Genomic DNA, 13149 nt, shown 5'->3' with positions numbered 1-13149 from the left:
AGGCAGGCGTTCATAGTCCAGGGTGGCGGTGGTTTCTGAGATTTGCTCACCATGTCTCTGACTCTCTGTTGTCTGCTCGCACTACCTCGTGCAATTATTTCGGCTAGTAGCGCTGGGCCATCCTCGGCGACCCCGGTGCCGGCACCGTGGACCTCCAGTCCGTCGCCGCCACGCTCAAGATCGCCCAGCCTGCGGCGCGGCGGCAGAGGGTGGCCGCTCGGTCCACCAGGGGGAAAAGGAGAGGGCTACAATCATGAAAAAATAGGGATAGGCTAGGGTCAGTCCACTGAAAAATGTTTTTGGGCCAGACGATTCATTTTGGGCCGTCTGCTCATCTTCCTTCCCTAGCCACCGCACAGACCACCTCCCAAACCGTCAGCTTCCACCGCTCCGCAGCCGCTGGCGCCAGCCACGTCGCTCCGCCCTCCCCTCAACTGCCGCCCACCTCGCGCTGATCATCCCTCTAACCCCGGCAATGAACAGATTTTTCTGGTGAACCTGCACCCACTGCCCCCACCCCTAAGATAGATATCCTAAGATAGACCAGCGGCTGCTACTTCTCCGGCTGCTCCTTCCTTCCATCCGGCGGCTGCTGCTTCCTTCATCCAAAATCAACCGACTTAAATACTATATTCAGGCGGACGTTCACGTAAACTGAGAAAATACACAAGTTATTTTTTGGAAAGGGAACATCACACGTGTCAAACCAAGGGCGATCGATTTTGTACCCGCTATGAACCCGAAAGCCAAGTTCATGTACCTGCAGTGAACATATTTTAACAGAAACGCTAAGAACCCGACGTCAGATTTTTAGGTAGGGCAAATATGACATTCTTCACGGCAATGTACTATATTGGTGTGATTAGGGATGTAAATGGTACAGATATTTTCCGTTCTGAATTCGCATTCACATCCATTTTTATGAATATGGTATGCACTTGCACAAATACGCCGGATATGGAGGCAGATAGGGATTTTTGTCAACCGGATATCCGGCAGATATGGTATAGGTAACATCCGACGGATGTGGATTATCCGGTATTTTCTGTGGATTATCTGAGAATATCAAATAAGATTATCTGATTAATTTAGACCTTAAAGAGCCCAAATACCAAACCCGCCCACTAATAAGAATCACCGCATGCAAATTGTTACCATATGCTTTTCTTCCCAGCGACGCGAGGGTTTCATCTAGGGTTGCCATGGCCGCCAGGGAATTCTTGGTCCCTTCATCTTCGGCTGTCATCTTGGCGCTGAGAGGTGGGGGGGGGGGGGGGGGGGGGGGACCTCGCATTTTCAAGAGTTTTATGTTTTTTTTGTCACCGTCTGGTGATCATCATTTTTTGTGAGAATAAATTTAGTATCGTTCTTTTGGCGGTGCCATGAGATTAGAGAGCTTTATGTCCTCGTGGATCCAATTATTCGGATTTGATGAGTTTATGTTGGTGTGTCAAACTTTTTTTTTGTTGGTTTGATTCTTTGTGGAGTTGAAATTTGTCATCGTCATCATGGTGAACATATTGTGATCCGACGGCCTGCACTTCTAGGGATCATCCCCGGTCCAAGTATGTTCACTGATCAAGACTTCCCATCTTTATGGATGGGCGACACAAGGCGCTCTCAAAAATCATTATTGGTAATTGTGCGGGGTGAAAGAGTGATAACATCGTTGCTCCAGTCCAATTGCAGTCACTTTACCGAAGTCTTTGGAGTATTTTTCCTAGCAGAAATTGATACCACGAAGAAGGTGTTTCCAAGAGATTTCATTGTAATTCTTAGTCATATGAGTCACTTTGTATTTTCTTTGATATTAGATCCAAATAGGTGTACCTGTAATTCTTATGAGCATGAATAAAATTACAAGCCTTTGTAAAAAAATTGTTATCATATTGGTCTGTGTCATGAATTCAAACACTTGGCCACTCTCTTGTGTTATGTGGTTGGATAAATAAATTGTATTAATATTATTTGCATACTAGAAATAAAATCATGTCTCATTGTAGGTTTGACTTGATTGTTTTTTTTTTTCGTTTCCTGTCCGAGTCCACTCTATTTCTGCTCTGAATCCGTAATCTGATAAAATCCACGTTCAAAACCGCATCCGGTCATTATCTGCTCAGCTTCGAATCCGACAAAAAAAATATGGCAAAGGATATGGGAAAAGCATTATCCGATCCGATCCATCTACATCCCTTGGCGTGATGACGACAAATTTAGTTTGCAAGCACGGCAATTTTTGATATAAAATGAACTAAGACGGATTTGCCATGCTCGCCAAATAAACTTGACATCCTTGAAGAACATAATTTGCCATGGTAAAAAACGAAACGTCAGATTTGTAGTGGAGTCCAAAGGGTTTTTAACCAATTTGTTTCAACCAGCCAATTTTATGTATGTGGAGTGCAATCAGCACTGGTTATAAACTTATAATTTGTAACAAACAAATGAAGAGCGGAGTAGAAAGATTCGGGCGTATGCATGCATGCATGGAACGGACTGGTAATGTACAGGAGAAGCGGTCTCAGCTGAGCTGAGCTGAGCAGAGCAGAGCAGCTACTACGACAACCAAGTCCCGTAGCTCCTATTTATGCGCCCTCCTCTTCTCTCCTCGCCAGCCCAACCCAACCTCCGTCCATCTCTCCCTTTCTTCTTCCTCTCGCAACACACAACACAGACAGAACAACCACTAGTACGTCCATCTCGAGTGAGCGAGCGAGCCGGCCATGGCGGAGGGTGCCGACGCCAAGGAGAAAGAGGGGGAGAATGGCACCGGCGACGACGGGAACGAGAGGGCAAACAAGAAGCAGCAGAAGAAGAAAGAAGGCGGCGACGCTGGGAAGAAGAAGGCGGCGCCCGTGGTGCTGGGGGTGGACCTGCACTGCGACGGCTGCGCGCGCAAGGTCGTCAAGGCCGTCAAGGCGGCGCAGGGTGTGGAGGGCGTGGCGGCCGACGTGGCCGCCGGCACGGTGACGGTGAGCGGCAAGGCCGTCGACCCCTGGGACCTCAAGGACCGCGTCGAGGCCAGGACGCACAAGCCCGTCGCCTTCGTCTCCCCGCCCAATCCCCCCAACCCCAAGAAGAAGAAGGACGGCGGCGACACCGCCACCGAGGGCAAGAAGGGCCAGGCCGGCGACGGCAAGGGCGCCAAGGCCGCCGGCGATGACAAGAAGAAGAAGAACAACAGCAAGGAGGTGATTAGATTAGATTTGATCATTAGCACGGCTGTAAAATCAATCAAACGTACGGTGCAGGATTAGTATGCATAAGTTTGATGCTAATGGTGGTTAGTTTGTTTGTTAACTAATTAGGGTCCGGAGTCGACGGTGGTGGTGAAGATCGGGCTCCACTGCAACGGCTGCATTGACCGGATCAGGCGGACCGCGCACAAGATCAAAGGTAACTGCATAATTGAGTGAGCATGCAACCACCCACCCACTGACTCTCCCTCCCTCTCTCTTCCTGCCATGCATGGCATGCATGCAGCACGTACATTCATTCATGGAGTTGTCGTGCAGCAAGCGCTGCTGCGACACTGCATGCATGGCTCATGGCTGTCGCTGGAAATCGAAATGATTGACCTGCATGAATGTAGGCGTGAAGGAGGTGAAGGTGGACACGGCCAAGGAGCACGTGACGGTGCAGGGCACCATGGACGCCAAGGCCCTCCCCGACGTGCTCAGGCGCAAGCTCCGGAGGGACGTCGACGTCGTGCCCCCGCCAGCGGCCAAGAGCAAGGACGGCGACGACAAGAAGAAGCAGCACAAGGACGGCGGCGAGGACGCCGCCGGGGAGCAGCAGCAGGGGCAAGGAGGCGGCGGCGGCAAGAAGAAGAACACGAACAAGAACAAGAACAGGCAGGAGGACGGCGGGGAGGAGACTGGCGGCGCCGCGGTGGTGGCGGAGCAGGCGTTCCCGATGGCGATGATGTACGGCGGCGGGGGCGGAGGAGGGGGAGTGGTGGCTGGGGGGTGGACGACGTCGTACCGGGTGGAGATGCTGCACGCGCCGCAGCTGTTCAGCGACGAGAACCCCAACGCCTGCGCCGTCATGTGATGTGAAACAAGATGCACGCACGCACGCACGCACGTGTTGCATGCAGCGTTGTAACTTAGTCGTAGCGAGTACCAAGTACGTACGGACTGAGCCCGCGTGCACGTATGCACGTACGTACCGTGGCAACATATGATGCGTACGGTCGCAGTATGTTTGTGTTGGCTGGTGAGACGATTCATTTCGATCCATCGATCGATCGGGCATTCAATAGCAATGGTATCGTGCAGACTGCGGCCGGTGCTTGCTGCCAGCAGCCGGCCTCGGTGTGCGTGCACGCACTCGCCGGCCGGCCGTACGTACGTCCGGCGCGGCGTTAAATTGTGCAGGTAGGTAGAGATTGGCATGCAGTGATCCATTGCTGGAGCTGGAGCAGGCGCGCAGGGCAGACGCACAGCAGCCATGCCCATGCTGCCCGGCCGGCCTACGGCAGAGAGATGGATCTGCAACGTAGAGTACGATCGACCTCCGTCCACCCGTCAATTTCTCTGGCTGACATGTGCATGTGCGAGCTGACCGCCGCCGGCCTCATCACACTCATCGCCTGCAACTGCAAGCGCAACGTGCCAACGCTGTTCCATCCCGTTCATTTCCCTCCAGGCGTCCGTGCATGCCCTGGCCTGGTGCATACGTACCATCGATCGTGTCATGACGACGAGCGCGCAGAACACAGGCACACTTTGGAGGTCTCTCGGAGCATCTAGACCGGACCGGACGTCTCATATCTTCACCAAACGCTCGAGCGGCCTGCCCGACCAGGAATTTACAATCGGGCAAACCCAGCCCAAGAGCCCTCATACTCAGCCCTTATGTGCACCGGCGGAGAGCTACGTGTTGCTGAAAAAAGTTGTGGCTCATACGAGAGAGACTAAATCCGGCTATTTATGTTTGACGTCGCTCCAGCGCGTCATTCGAAAGACTATTTAAACCCGGCGGCAAGGGAACCCTAGACCGTGCGGATCATACGAGAGGGCTCATTTTTGCTATGTATGGTTGTAGATCTCTCATGATCTGATCCATCCATCGATGTGACGATGAATTGATGATCGACCACTGAGATTAACAGATTTCTCACGTACGTAGCTCCAAAAGAGAGGACCTGCTAGAATAATAACAAACGAAATTAAGGTTCGTCCGTGTCAAATATCACTTCTCCATCGCCTGTCAAGTCCCTTTCACTTCTGGTTCTTGGCTGCATGCGTGCGTGCCTCTTCCCATGCATACACCTTATTGTCTCAAGACACCTGGCCACCTTAATTTGTATTTTAAGACCACAGTTACATATTGATATAATATACTCCCTCCGTCTCATAATGTAACATGTTTTTTTGTCACTACACTGGTGACGAAAACATACTACATTATGGGATGGAGGTAGTAGCAACGAGTTCATTGCCATTTGTTTGTTAACCTTGCTAGGCATTTACATAAATTGCTCCATGTCAATTATAATAACCAAATTACTTGTTTGAACTTGAAAGAGTACCTAGCTAAATATGAAATGCCACCGGCATAATCATTCAACACTGAGATAAAGTTGTTGAAGAACAAGGAACAGCAGGCACCACCACCAATACACCATGCATGGTACAAGAGCCGTTCATGCCTAGCATGATACAAGTACAAAAAGCAAGCGTCAATGCAGTGACTATACCAACTGAAAATAAACCTGAACCAATAAAATAGTAGAAGACACATACACAATGAAGTATTGAGACACATAATCTAAGAAATTCTATATATGCAAAAAGGCGAAAAAAGAGTGGTCTAAATGTGAAATCAGCATGAATTATTTTTGTTTGCTTTGGTGGACAATACAACAAACTACTCCCTCCTTCCAAAAATAAAAAGCATCGGTTGACTTTCTAGTCTTTCTTGAACAACTTTGACTATGATTTTCATGCATTGTATCATTGTATGTCTACAAAATTAGTATACATACATATGAAATGAAATTGTTTTAAGTATTGAATTGCTTACCAGAACATTAATATTAGATCGTTGTATATATGTAAATTATTTATGGAATATAAGTAGTGCAAGATTTTTCACATGCATGGGTGCAAGGCCTATCGAGAAGGAAACTAATAGGTGAGCCCCCGCGTCGTCCCTTCCCCGGGAATTAACTAGTTGGCCATAGTCACCCTTTGGGGGATAATCAGTAAATGTAAACAAACCAAAAATGCATACTCTAGAAAAAGATCATACCATCATAGGCAAGATTACTTACCCCAATTCGCCACTTTCCGTTGACCCGCCACTTGTTCTGCTTCCTCCGAAACACTATCTGTCCCTTGTTCCTACATGCATAGAAGCACAAAATGTTCCCTGGAAAGAAACGATTATGACCCACAATGGTAAACTAAAATCCACAATGGTAGGAAGACGATGGTGTCACCCACAATGGTAGGAAACGCTTTGGAACTGACGCACAGCGTCCTCCCTTCGATGAAGAGGGCGTTGCCGCCGATGCATGTCATTGGCACAAACCTTCCCAGCATAAGGTCAGCTAGTCTGTAAACTAAAATCTTCTTGTAGTTGTGGCTTAGAACGACCACCAGGATCTCCGGGCCACATTCTACCAGATGGTAGTACGTATAAAAGGTGTCGGGTGTGCTTGCTGGACATTTGGCAATCGACCTTGGTGGTGCCACTTCCACCCCCTGTTGCTGTACGATCTCTAGCACCTCTGGTGAGGCGAAACTTGTGGTAAAACAGACCGCATATATCTTTCCTTGGGACGAGATTGGACGACAACTTTGGGAGGCGAACCAGCTTGAAACCCTCCGTTGGACGACCATGCGTACCTAGCGATGGCGCCGTCGGCATCGGCGACCGGCCGCCCCTTGTATCTCGACGATGACATGCTCTCGCTGCACGTACGTAGCAGATGCATGTTTCACCAAACAATTGATGCGAAATAGATTAACCCTAGAATCGAAATTTTAGGTAATAATAACCATGCAGAGACGTACCAGATGTTGAAGATAATTAACTATTCACACATGTAAACCCTAAAATATACAGAGAGAAAATTTAGGTCATCACCGTACCAGGCAGGGATCTATGCGTCTTCACGCGGAACGGCGGCAGCGATCGACGTGAATCGCGGCAGATCCAAACGACGCTCGGGTAGGCAAGGCGGTAAATAAGGTGGTCGCCGGGAGGGTTGGCGGCGGCGGCGAATAAATCTGTTTCACTGATGATCGATCCGATCTTCATCGGAACCTCCAAAGGAAATTTAGAGGTATGGTCGGGACGGTGGTGAGGGGTGGCGAGGCGCGTGCTAGAGCACCGTGAGCAGCGGATTGCGGCAGCAGGCAGCCTGGCGACGGCCGTAGGCCGTTTTAGGAAGATCATGAGAGGAAGACGAAAGCCATTATCGACCAGTTTACCCATTTCTTCTTCATACACATGATATAGATAGATAGATAGATAGGGGCTCCCGTCCAATATTGGTAGCTCGGACGGCATGACATGATCAATGGTAACCCTCAGAACAAAAGACATGACCGATGGTGCGCATATATACACGCACGAGGGATGGAAGTAAATGGAATGGAACAATTTTGGTTGTAAGTAGTGCAGGTCAACAGGCCTGCCAGGTCTCGCACATGCGAGTGATATGGATTTTTTTTTTTGAGATGGAGTAATGGCATGGAAATTGATGGTACGTGTACGTGTTGGATGGACATCGATTGCGTCGTTGCAGATCGATCTCTACCGTCGGGTACTGGGCATAGGCATGGGCATGGTCAAAGGTCGTTTTCAATCTCACTCTGCATCAGTACGATGGAGTACCGTAAGAGCATCTACAGTCGAAGTTGCCAAACCGATCCTATACGTTCACGGATACTAATCAGGCACTCCCTAAATCTGGATCTTCACATCCGCATATCTCATATTCCAAATCCTATATCCATACAAATTCATACAACTAGTACGTAAATCACGTACGATCAAAATCGATAAAAAACACACATATAAACTGGTACCAAACGGGCATAATTCACATAAACATTACCCAAAAGATCACCAAACGGGCAGGTCTTAGTTAAACGATCCAGCACATTGTAACTACATACAACAACTAGATTATAAACAGGAGAGGGCGAGCTTCACCACTTCCTCGCCGGCCCTTTGCCCTTCTGGTCGCCGGCGCAGCTGTAGGAGTCCGTGGCAGGAGGCGGGTCCACGTTGGAGCCGTCACACCTGTCGTCGTCGGAGGAATCAGAGATGACGATGTAGCCTTGCAAGCGCCGGACATCGTGGTCTTCCTTGCGCTTGAGCTTGGCCACCCTCGTCGCCTCTGCCACTGCCTCCGCCGCCTCCCGCTCGGATTGCTCAATGTTGAGCCGGAGTTGCTTAGCGTTGATCCTCCGGAGTCGTCGGACATTCGTCCTCAACTCAATCAGTGACCGACGACACACCCACTCGAGGAGACGATCATCCTCCTCGGGCACCCGGCGGCGTCGGGCAGACTGCGCAGATGCGCCAAATTCGCCCGCCATCTCCCTTGCCCTCTGCCTCTCGCGGCGGCCAAGCTGGCACTGGAACCCAGCGCTGCCCGAGCGGAGCATCGGACAGAGGTGGAGGAGGCCATCGGGCAGGAGGAGCAGATCAGGCAGGCCTAGCAGGTCCGCGCGCGGGGCCGGAAGGGCCGGCGCTGCGCGACGGGCGACAGGTGGCGTCGCACCGGACCCGTAGTTGCCGCCCGTATCGCATCGGAACCGGACGACATGCTACAACCAGCAAGACAGATGTTGCAGTTGGTAGGAAAAAAATGTTGCAAACAATGGCATAAAATGTTGCATGGTTGACTGAGACTTGGTTAAATCTCAGTTAATTGATTTTTAGCAGTCCAAAAGATTTTTTTTTGTTTTGGGACCGTCTACATACGAGTCATCTAAAGAAAATTCTGCTTTTCTAGAACATGCGTGGTATCAACGTCGGGGCGTCGAAACCAGCTCTGCAATAACATTATAAATGAATTTTTTGATCTCATATGTTTACAAGAAATCATTAAACAGGTCATTTATCTTTTTTCATTTTTAATAGAGTACAAATGTAAATGCTCATGCATACACTCATACACTCACCCCTATGAACACACATGCACAACACCTTCGAGAGACTTAGCCAGCACATCATTTTGAAATTGGGGAAGTCATCACGTCTCTTTTTAGTGAACGCACATCATCGGCCGGACAAAAGAATTTCCCAACTAAGTTGAATCAGTGACATACACAACCAGCCAGAGATGAGAAAATGTTATCCCAAATGAGAAAAAAAGATCACATGGATGATGCTATACAACACACTTCCACTTCAACTAAGAACCTAGTCTACACTAGTATAAAAGTTACGAGTCAATCAAGACGATCCAACCATCTGATACAATCAAACCCAAGGATTCATCAATTTATTTTTTATGTCAACCCTCACTTAACATATATAGTTAATTAATTAATCTTCTATCTGACACAACTCGGTGTATATTTATTACAAAGTGCATAGTTTATATATATACATATATATACAAAGTGCATAGTTTATATATATATATATATATATATATATATATATATATATATATATTTGCACATGCTGAGATACTAGTAAGGAGTAAAGCCGTTGATACATATGCTTAGACATGCAACCTGGGCATACATCAGCAAACGATAGACGACATAGTGTATTGCCATACTGTTCTGCTAATCGACTTCATTGAGTTCGGCCACTCTTTTGTTTCTCCTCCTTGACAGGAGTAAGTTCGATCTTGTTGTTTGGCAGATTTCTCCACATGCCCACAAAAAACTTGACCAATAGATGGACAGAAGCATCGCCGTCTCGGTATATGATTTCACACAGCCTAAGGTTCTTGCACCTGAAATGTGGCAGGTCCTTGGAATATGACTGGCAGCGTTCCATCACCTCATTTGTAGGATGGAAATCCAAGACCTGTTGAACACCACAAAAGAATCAATATTACGCAATGTATTGAGTTAAGATAATAGTTGATGAAATTAGAAGTGGTAGCACCTTGCAATGGCGCAAAGTGAGCTTCTGCAGGTTACATGAGTTCTCTAGGTATTGCTGCAGCCCGAGGAAGTCGTTGCTGATTCGGCACTCATCTAGGAACAATGTTGTCAGGTTCTCAAACTTGAATAGAGGAGGATTCTCATGACTCTCATTGAACAACAACTGAAACCCAGATATGTACAGTCATTTTGTTATCTTTGAATGCCTCCAGATAAATTAAGAAGGTACAAACTGAATAAATAAAAGTTACCGTGACCGCAAAATGCAACAAGTGCAAGGTTGTCACATTAGACAGCGCGCCAAGAATGCCCAATTGGTGCTTAACGTCGTGCTCGATCCAGCGTAGATGAATCAATTGGTGCTTAACGGCGCGCCAGAGGTGCCGCCACCGCGTGGAGAGCATGCACGTCTGCACCGTCTGCTGGGCCATGAGGCGCGACAGGATGGTGCGGAGGAGGTCGTCCGGCAGGGCGCTCAGCCGGTCATCGCCGGCATCACCGCCGCCGCCGTCTGCATGGCGTGCACGCTTCGGCTCGGCGGGGGCGTCCGTGGAGCCAAGCATTTCCGTTGTTCTGGATTGCTGCAGCAGTACGTAGGAGACGATTAATCTGCTGGGTGTGGCTGCGCCGCCGCCACCATGACTGAGAAAGATGGGATCAGGATTCGGGATTCAGAGAGAGCCTTAATGGGATTTATGTATAGAAGGAACGGGCCCTTTCCATTCCTTTTTCTTTCTTTATTATTATTTGTCTTTTTTTTCCTCAGATATGTTCCTCATTTTTTTATGCTTTCCTTTTTCTCTATTTCGTTTTTCATTTATTTTTATGTTTCTCTCATCTCTTCTTTTCTTTTGTTTTTTCTTCTTAAGGTCTTGTACAATGCAAGGTGCTTAGCAGAGGTGCCTGAAGAAATAAATCAGGCTTTTTTAAGCATCGGTGCTTATTTATACAGGGCAGACGCTTAATTAGGCGTCTCTCCTATAAAAATAGACACCGGTGCTTTAGAAAAATCCGATTTATTTTTTTAAGCACCTAGCATTGTACAAGGCCTAATACATGTCCAATGTATTCAAAGATGATGGCTAGTAAAAATATGTGGACCACCATTATTTTCAAGACAATTTGACAAAAAAGGGTTTCCTCTGCTTTATATTATAAAGCAACCACCACAGCAGTACAAGCGAGCAAACAACAGAAAGAATAGAAAAGAAAACGAGAAAGGTAAATGTATTTAGTGTGATCTTGTGGGAGAGTAAGGCAACGAGTGAGGTACGATTGAGACTCCTTACGGATGTTAGGTTTTTGAATTACCGATTCCATCGATAGAGAAAGTAAGCAACAGGCATGAGTAGACCGACTGATAGCAACGGCGAATGAATGTCTAGAGCCAATAATTTTCTATCACTGAACTCAATCACTTGTTGCCATTACTCAACAGTTTTCTGTTGAGGTCTATCCCGTAGAGGTAGTCAAATTGGATCAATAATCGATTTCTAGGTTTTCAATTACTTAAATCAATAGTTCAAACCGCACTAAAAGGTAGGGCATTTCCTTCAATACGCGAACGACACCCTAATTATCATTAGGGCAGACGGTTCTACGGCCGCCAACCTAAAACGTATCCTTGATGACTTCTCTGGCGCGACGGGGCTAGCCATTAACTTCTCCAAAACCACTTTCGTCCCCCTAAATATTGATCCAGAAATTGCCTCCGCGATGGCGGCCACACTTGGCAACTCTGTGGCCACTTTCCCGCAAAAGTACCTTGGCCTTCCCCTCTCTCCCCACAAACTGCCCCTCTGCGTTCCAACCCGCAATAGACTGTTGTGATGTGTATTTAGCTGGGTGGTGTGCTCTTCTGCTCTCTCGTGGTGGTCGTCTGATCCTCCTGTCCGCCCTTCTTGACAGTCTTCTCACTTACTTCATGATGTGCTTCTCCCTCCCTGGAAGCGTTCTGGAGGAAATCAATAAGCGTAGACGGATTTTCTTTTGGTCAAACAATGACTCCTTCTCGGGGGCTAAGTGCTTAGTGGTGTGGAATCGGGTGTGTATGCCTAAGCAGCCAGGTGGTCTAGGTGTTAAAAACTTACGAGCGCAATTTTTTGCCTTATGTCGAATTTTGCATTCGAATTCCTCCACTCCTCCCCCTTTGCCTTGGAAAGACTGGATTATAAAACACTCCCCACTACATATAGGTATAGGTAAAAATGCCTCCTTCCTTGGCAAGGCTATCTTCAAGCATCTACATACACTAAGAGATCTCTCTCAGGTAAGGATAGGAAATGGCTCCTCCACATTTTATTAGTTAGATCGTTGGATACTTTCTAAGTCTCTCGCCACCACCTTCCCAGCCCTGTTTTCCCACCACACAAAGCCAAATGCTTTAGTCACACATATTATGATGGATGGGATTGATCTGGGCTTGCGTAGCCAGCTAACCTTAACTGCTTTTAATGAACTTGTTTCCTTGAGATTGTTTTTGCAGGATGTGCACCTCACGGGAGCTCCAGACGAAAGATCGCTACTCAACGGGGCTGCCGTCTGCACCATGGGCGCCTACAACGCCCTTGCCTCACAGCTGGCCGACCCAAACCTCGCTCACATCTGGGACTCAAGGGTTCCTAGCAGGGTGCAGGTGTTTGGATAGTTGTTCTATCTTGACAGGCTTAACCCTCGAGCCAATCTACACCGTAAGTCTATCATCAACTCGTCGTCCTGTCCCTGTTGCAACGGTGTGCAGCAAGACCGTGCTCACTTGTTCGTCGCATGCCCGACTGCTACTGCCATTTGGGATGCACTTGGGCTGCAGCCATGTTCCTCACCTCTTGTGGAACCGTGGAACTCGCCATGCCACCCCACCCTGCCGCAGTCAGTGTGGCCCTTCGTTCTGCTGCTACTGCTCTGGAAAATCTAGGATGCACGGAATGTGATGACCTTTAGGGGGGTTAACCAAACCCCAAATGATGTAATTAAGGCCATAATCTCGGACCTCACTCTCTGGTCACACCGCCTTAGAAAGACGGACCAAAAAAACCCCACGCCGGATTGTGCCTTGTTG

At 48.1% G+C, this 13149-nt stretch overlaps 2 protein-coding genes and 1 long non-coding RNA gene across 3 annotated transcripts; 1 reads left to right on the top strand and 2 right to left on the bottom strand.

Moving 5' to 3' along the window:
• The first annotated feature begins 2598 nt into the window (after window positions 1-2598).
• Window positions 2599-4267, top strand: LOC123082556 (heavy metal-associated isoprenylated plant protein 3). Its single transcript, XM_044504869.1, has 3 exons — window positions 2599-3191; window positions 3309-3396; window positions 3593-4267. The coding sequence occupies exons 1-3, from the start codon at window positions 2724-2726 to the stop codon at window positions 4051-4053; spliced, it is 1017 nt and encodes a 338-aa protein (XP_044360804.1). The 5' UTR covers window positions 2599-2723; the 3' UTR covers window positions 4054-4267.
• A 1225-nt stretch (window positions 4268-5492) lies between these two features.
• On the bottom strand, window positions 5493-7420 carry LOC123082555 (uncharacterized). Its single transcript, XR_006439057.1, has 3 exons — window positions 7104-7420; window positions 6281-6923; window positions 5493-5656 (listed from the first exon to the last, which is right to left on the bottom strand). It is a non-coding gene; the product is annotated as an uncharacterized lncRNA (long non-coding RNA).
• A 2249-nt stretch (window positions 7421-9669) lies between these two features.
• Window positions 9670-10786, bottom strand: LOC123082554 (putative F-box/LRR-repeat protein At5g02930). The gene is made up of 3 exons (XM_044504868.1): window positions 10343-10786; window positions 10093-10254; window positions 9670-10011 (listed from the first exon to the last, which is right to left on the bottom strand). Exons 1-3 carry the CDS (start codon window positions 10652-10654, stop codon window positions 9775-9777), a joined length of 711 nt encoding a protein of 236 aa, XP_044360803.1. The 5' UTR covers window positions 10655-10786; the 3' UTR covers window positions 9670-9774.
• Window positions 10787-13149: the final 2363 nt, after the last annotated feature.

Source organism: Triticum aestivum, chromosome 4A (assembly GCF_018294505.1).
Source record: "Triticum aestivum cultivar Chinese Spring chromosome 4A, IWGSC CS RefSeq v2.1, whole genome shotgun sequence".
NCBI lineage: Eukaryota > Viridiplantae > Streptophyta > Magnoliopsida > Poales > Poaceae > Triticum > Triticum aestivum.
The sequence above is the reverse complement of the archived record's forward strand: the minus strand, read 5'-3'. Positions and strand labels throughout refer to the sequence as shown.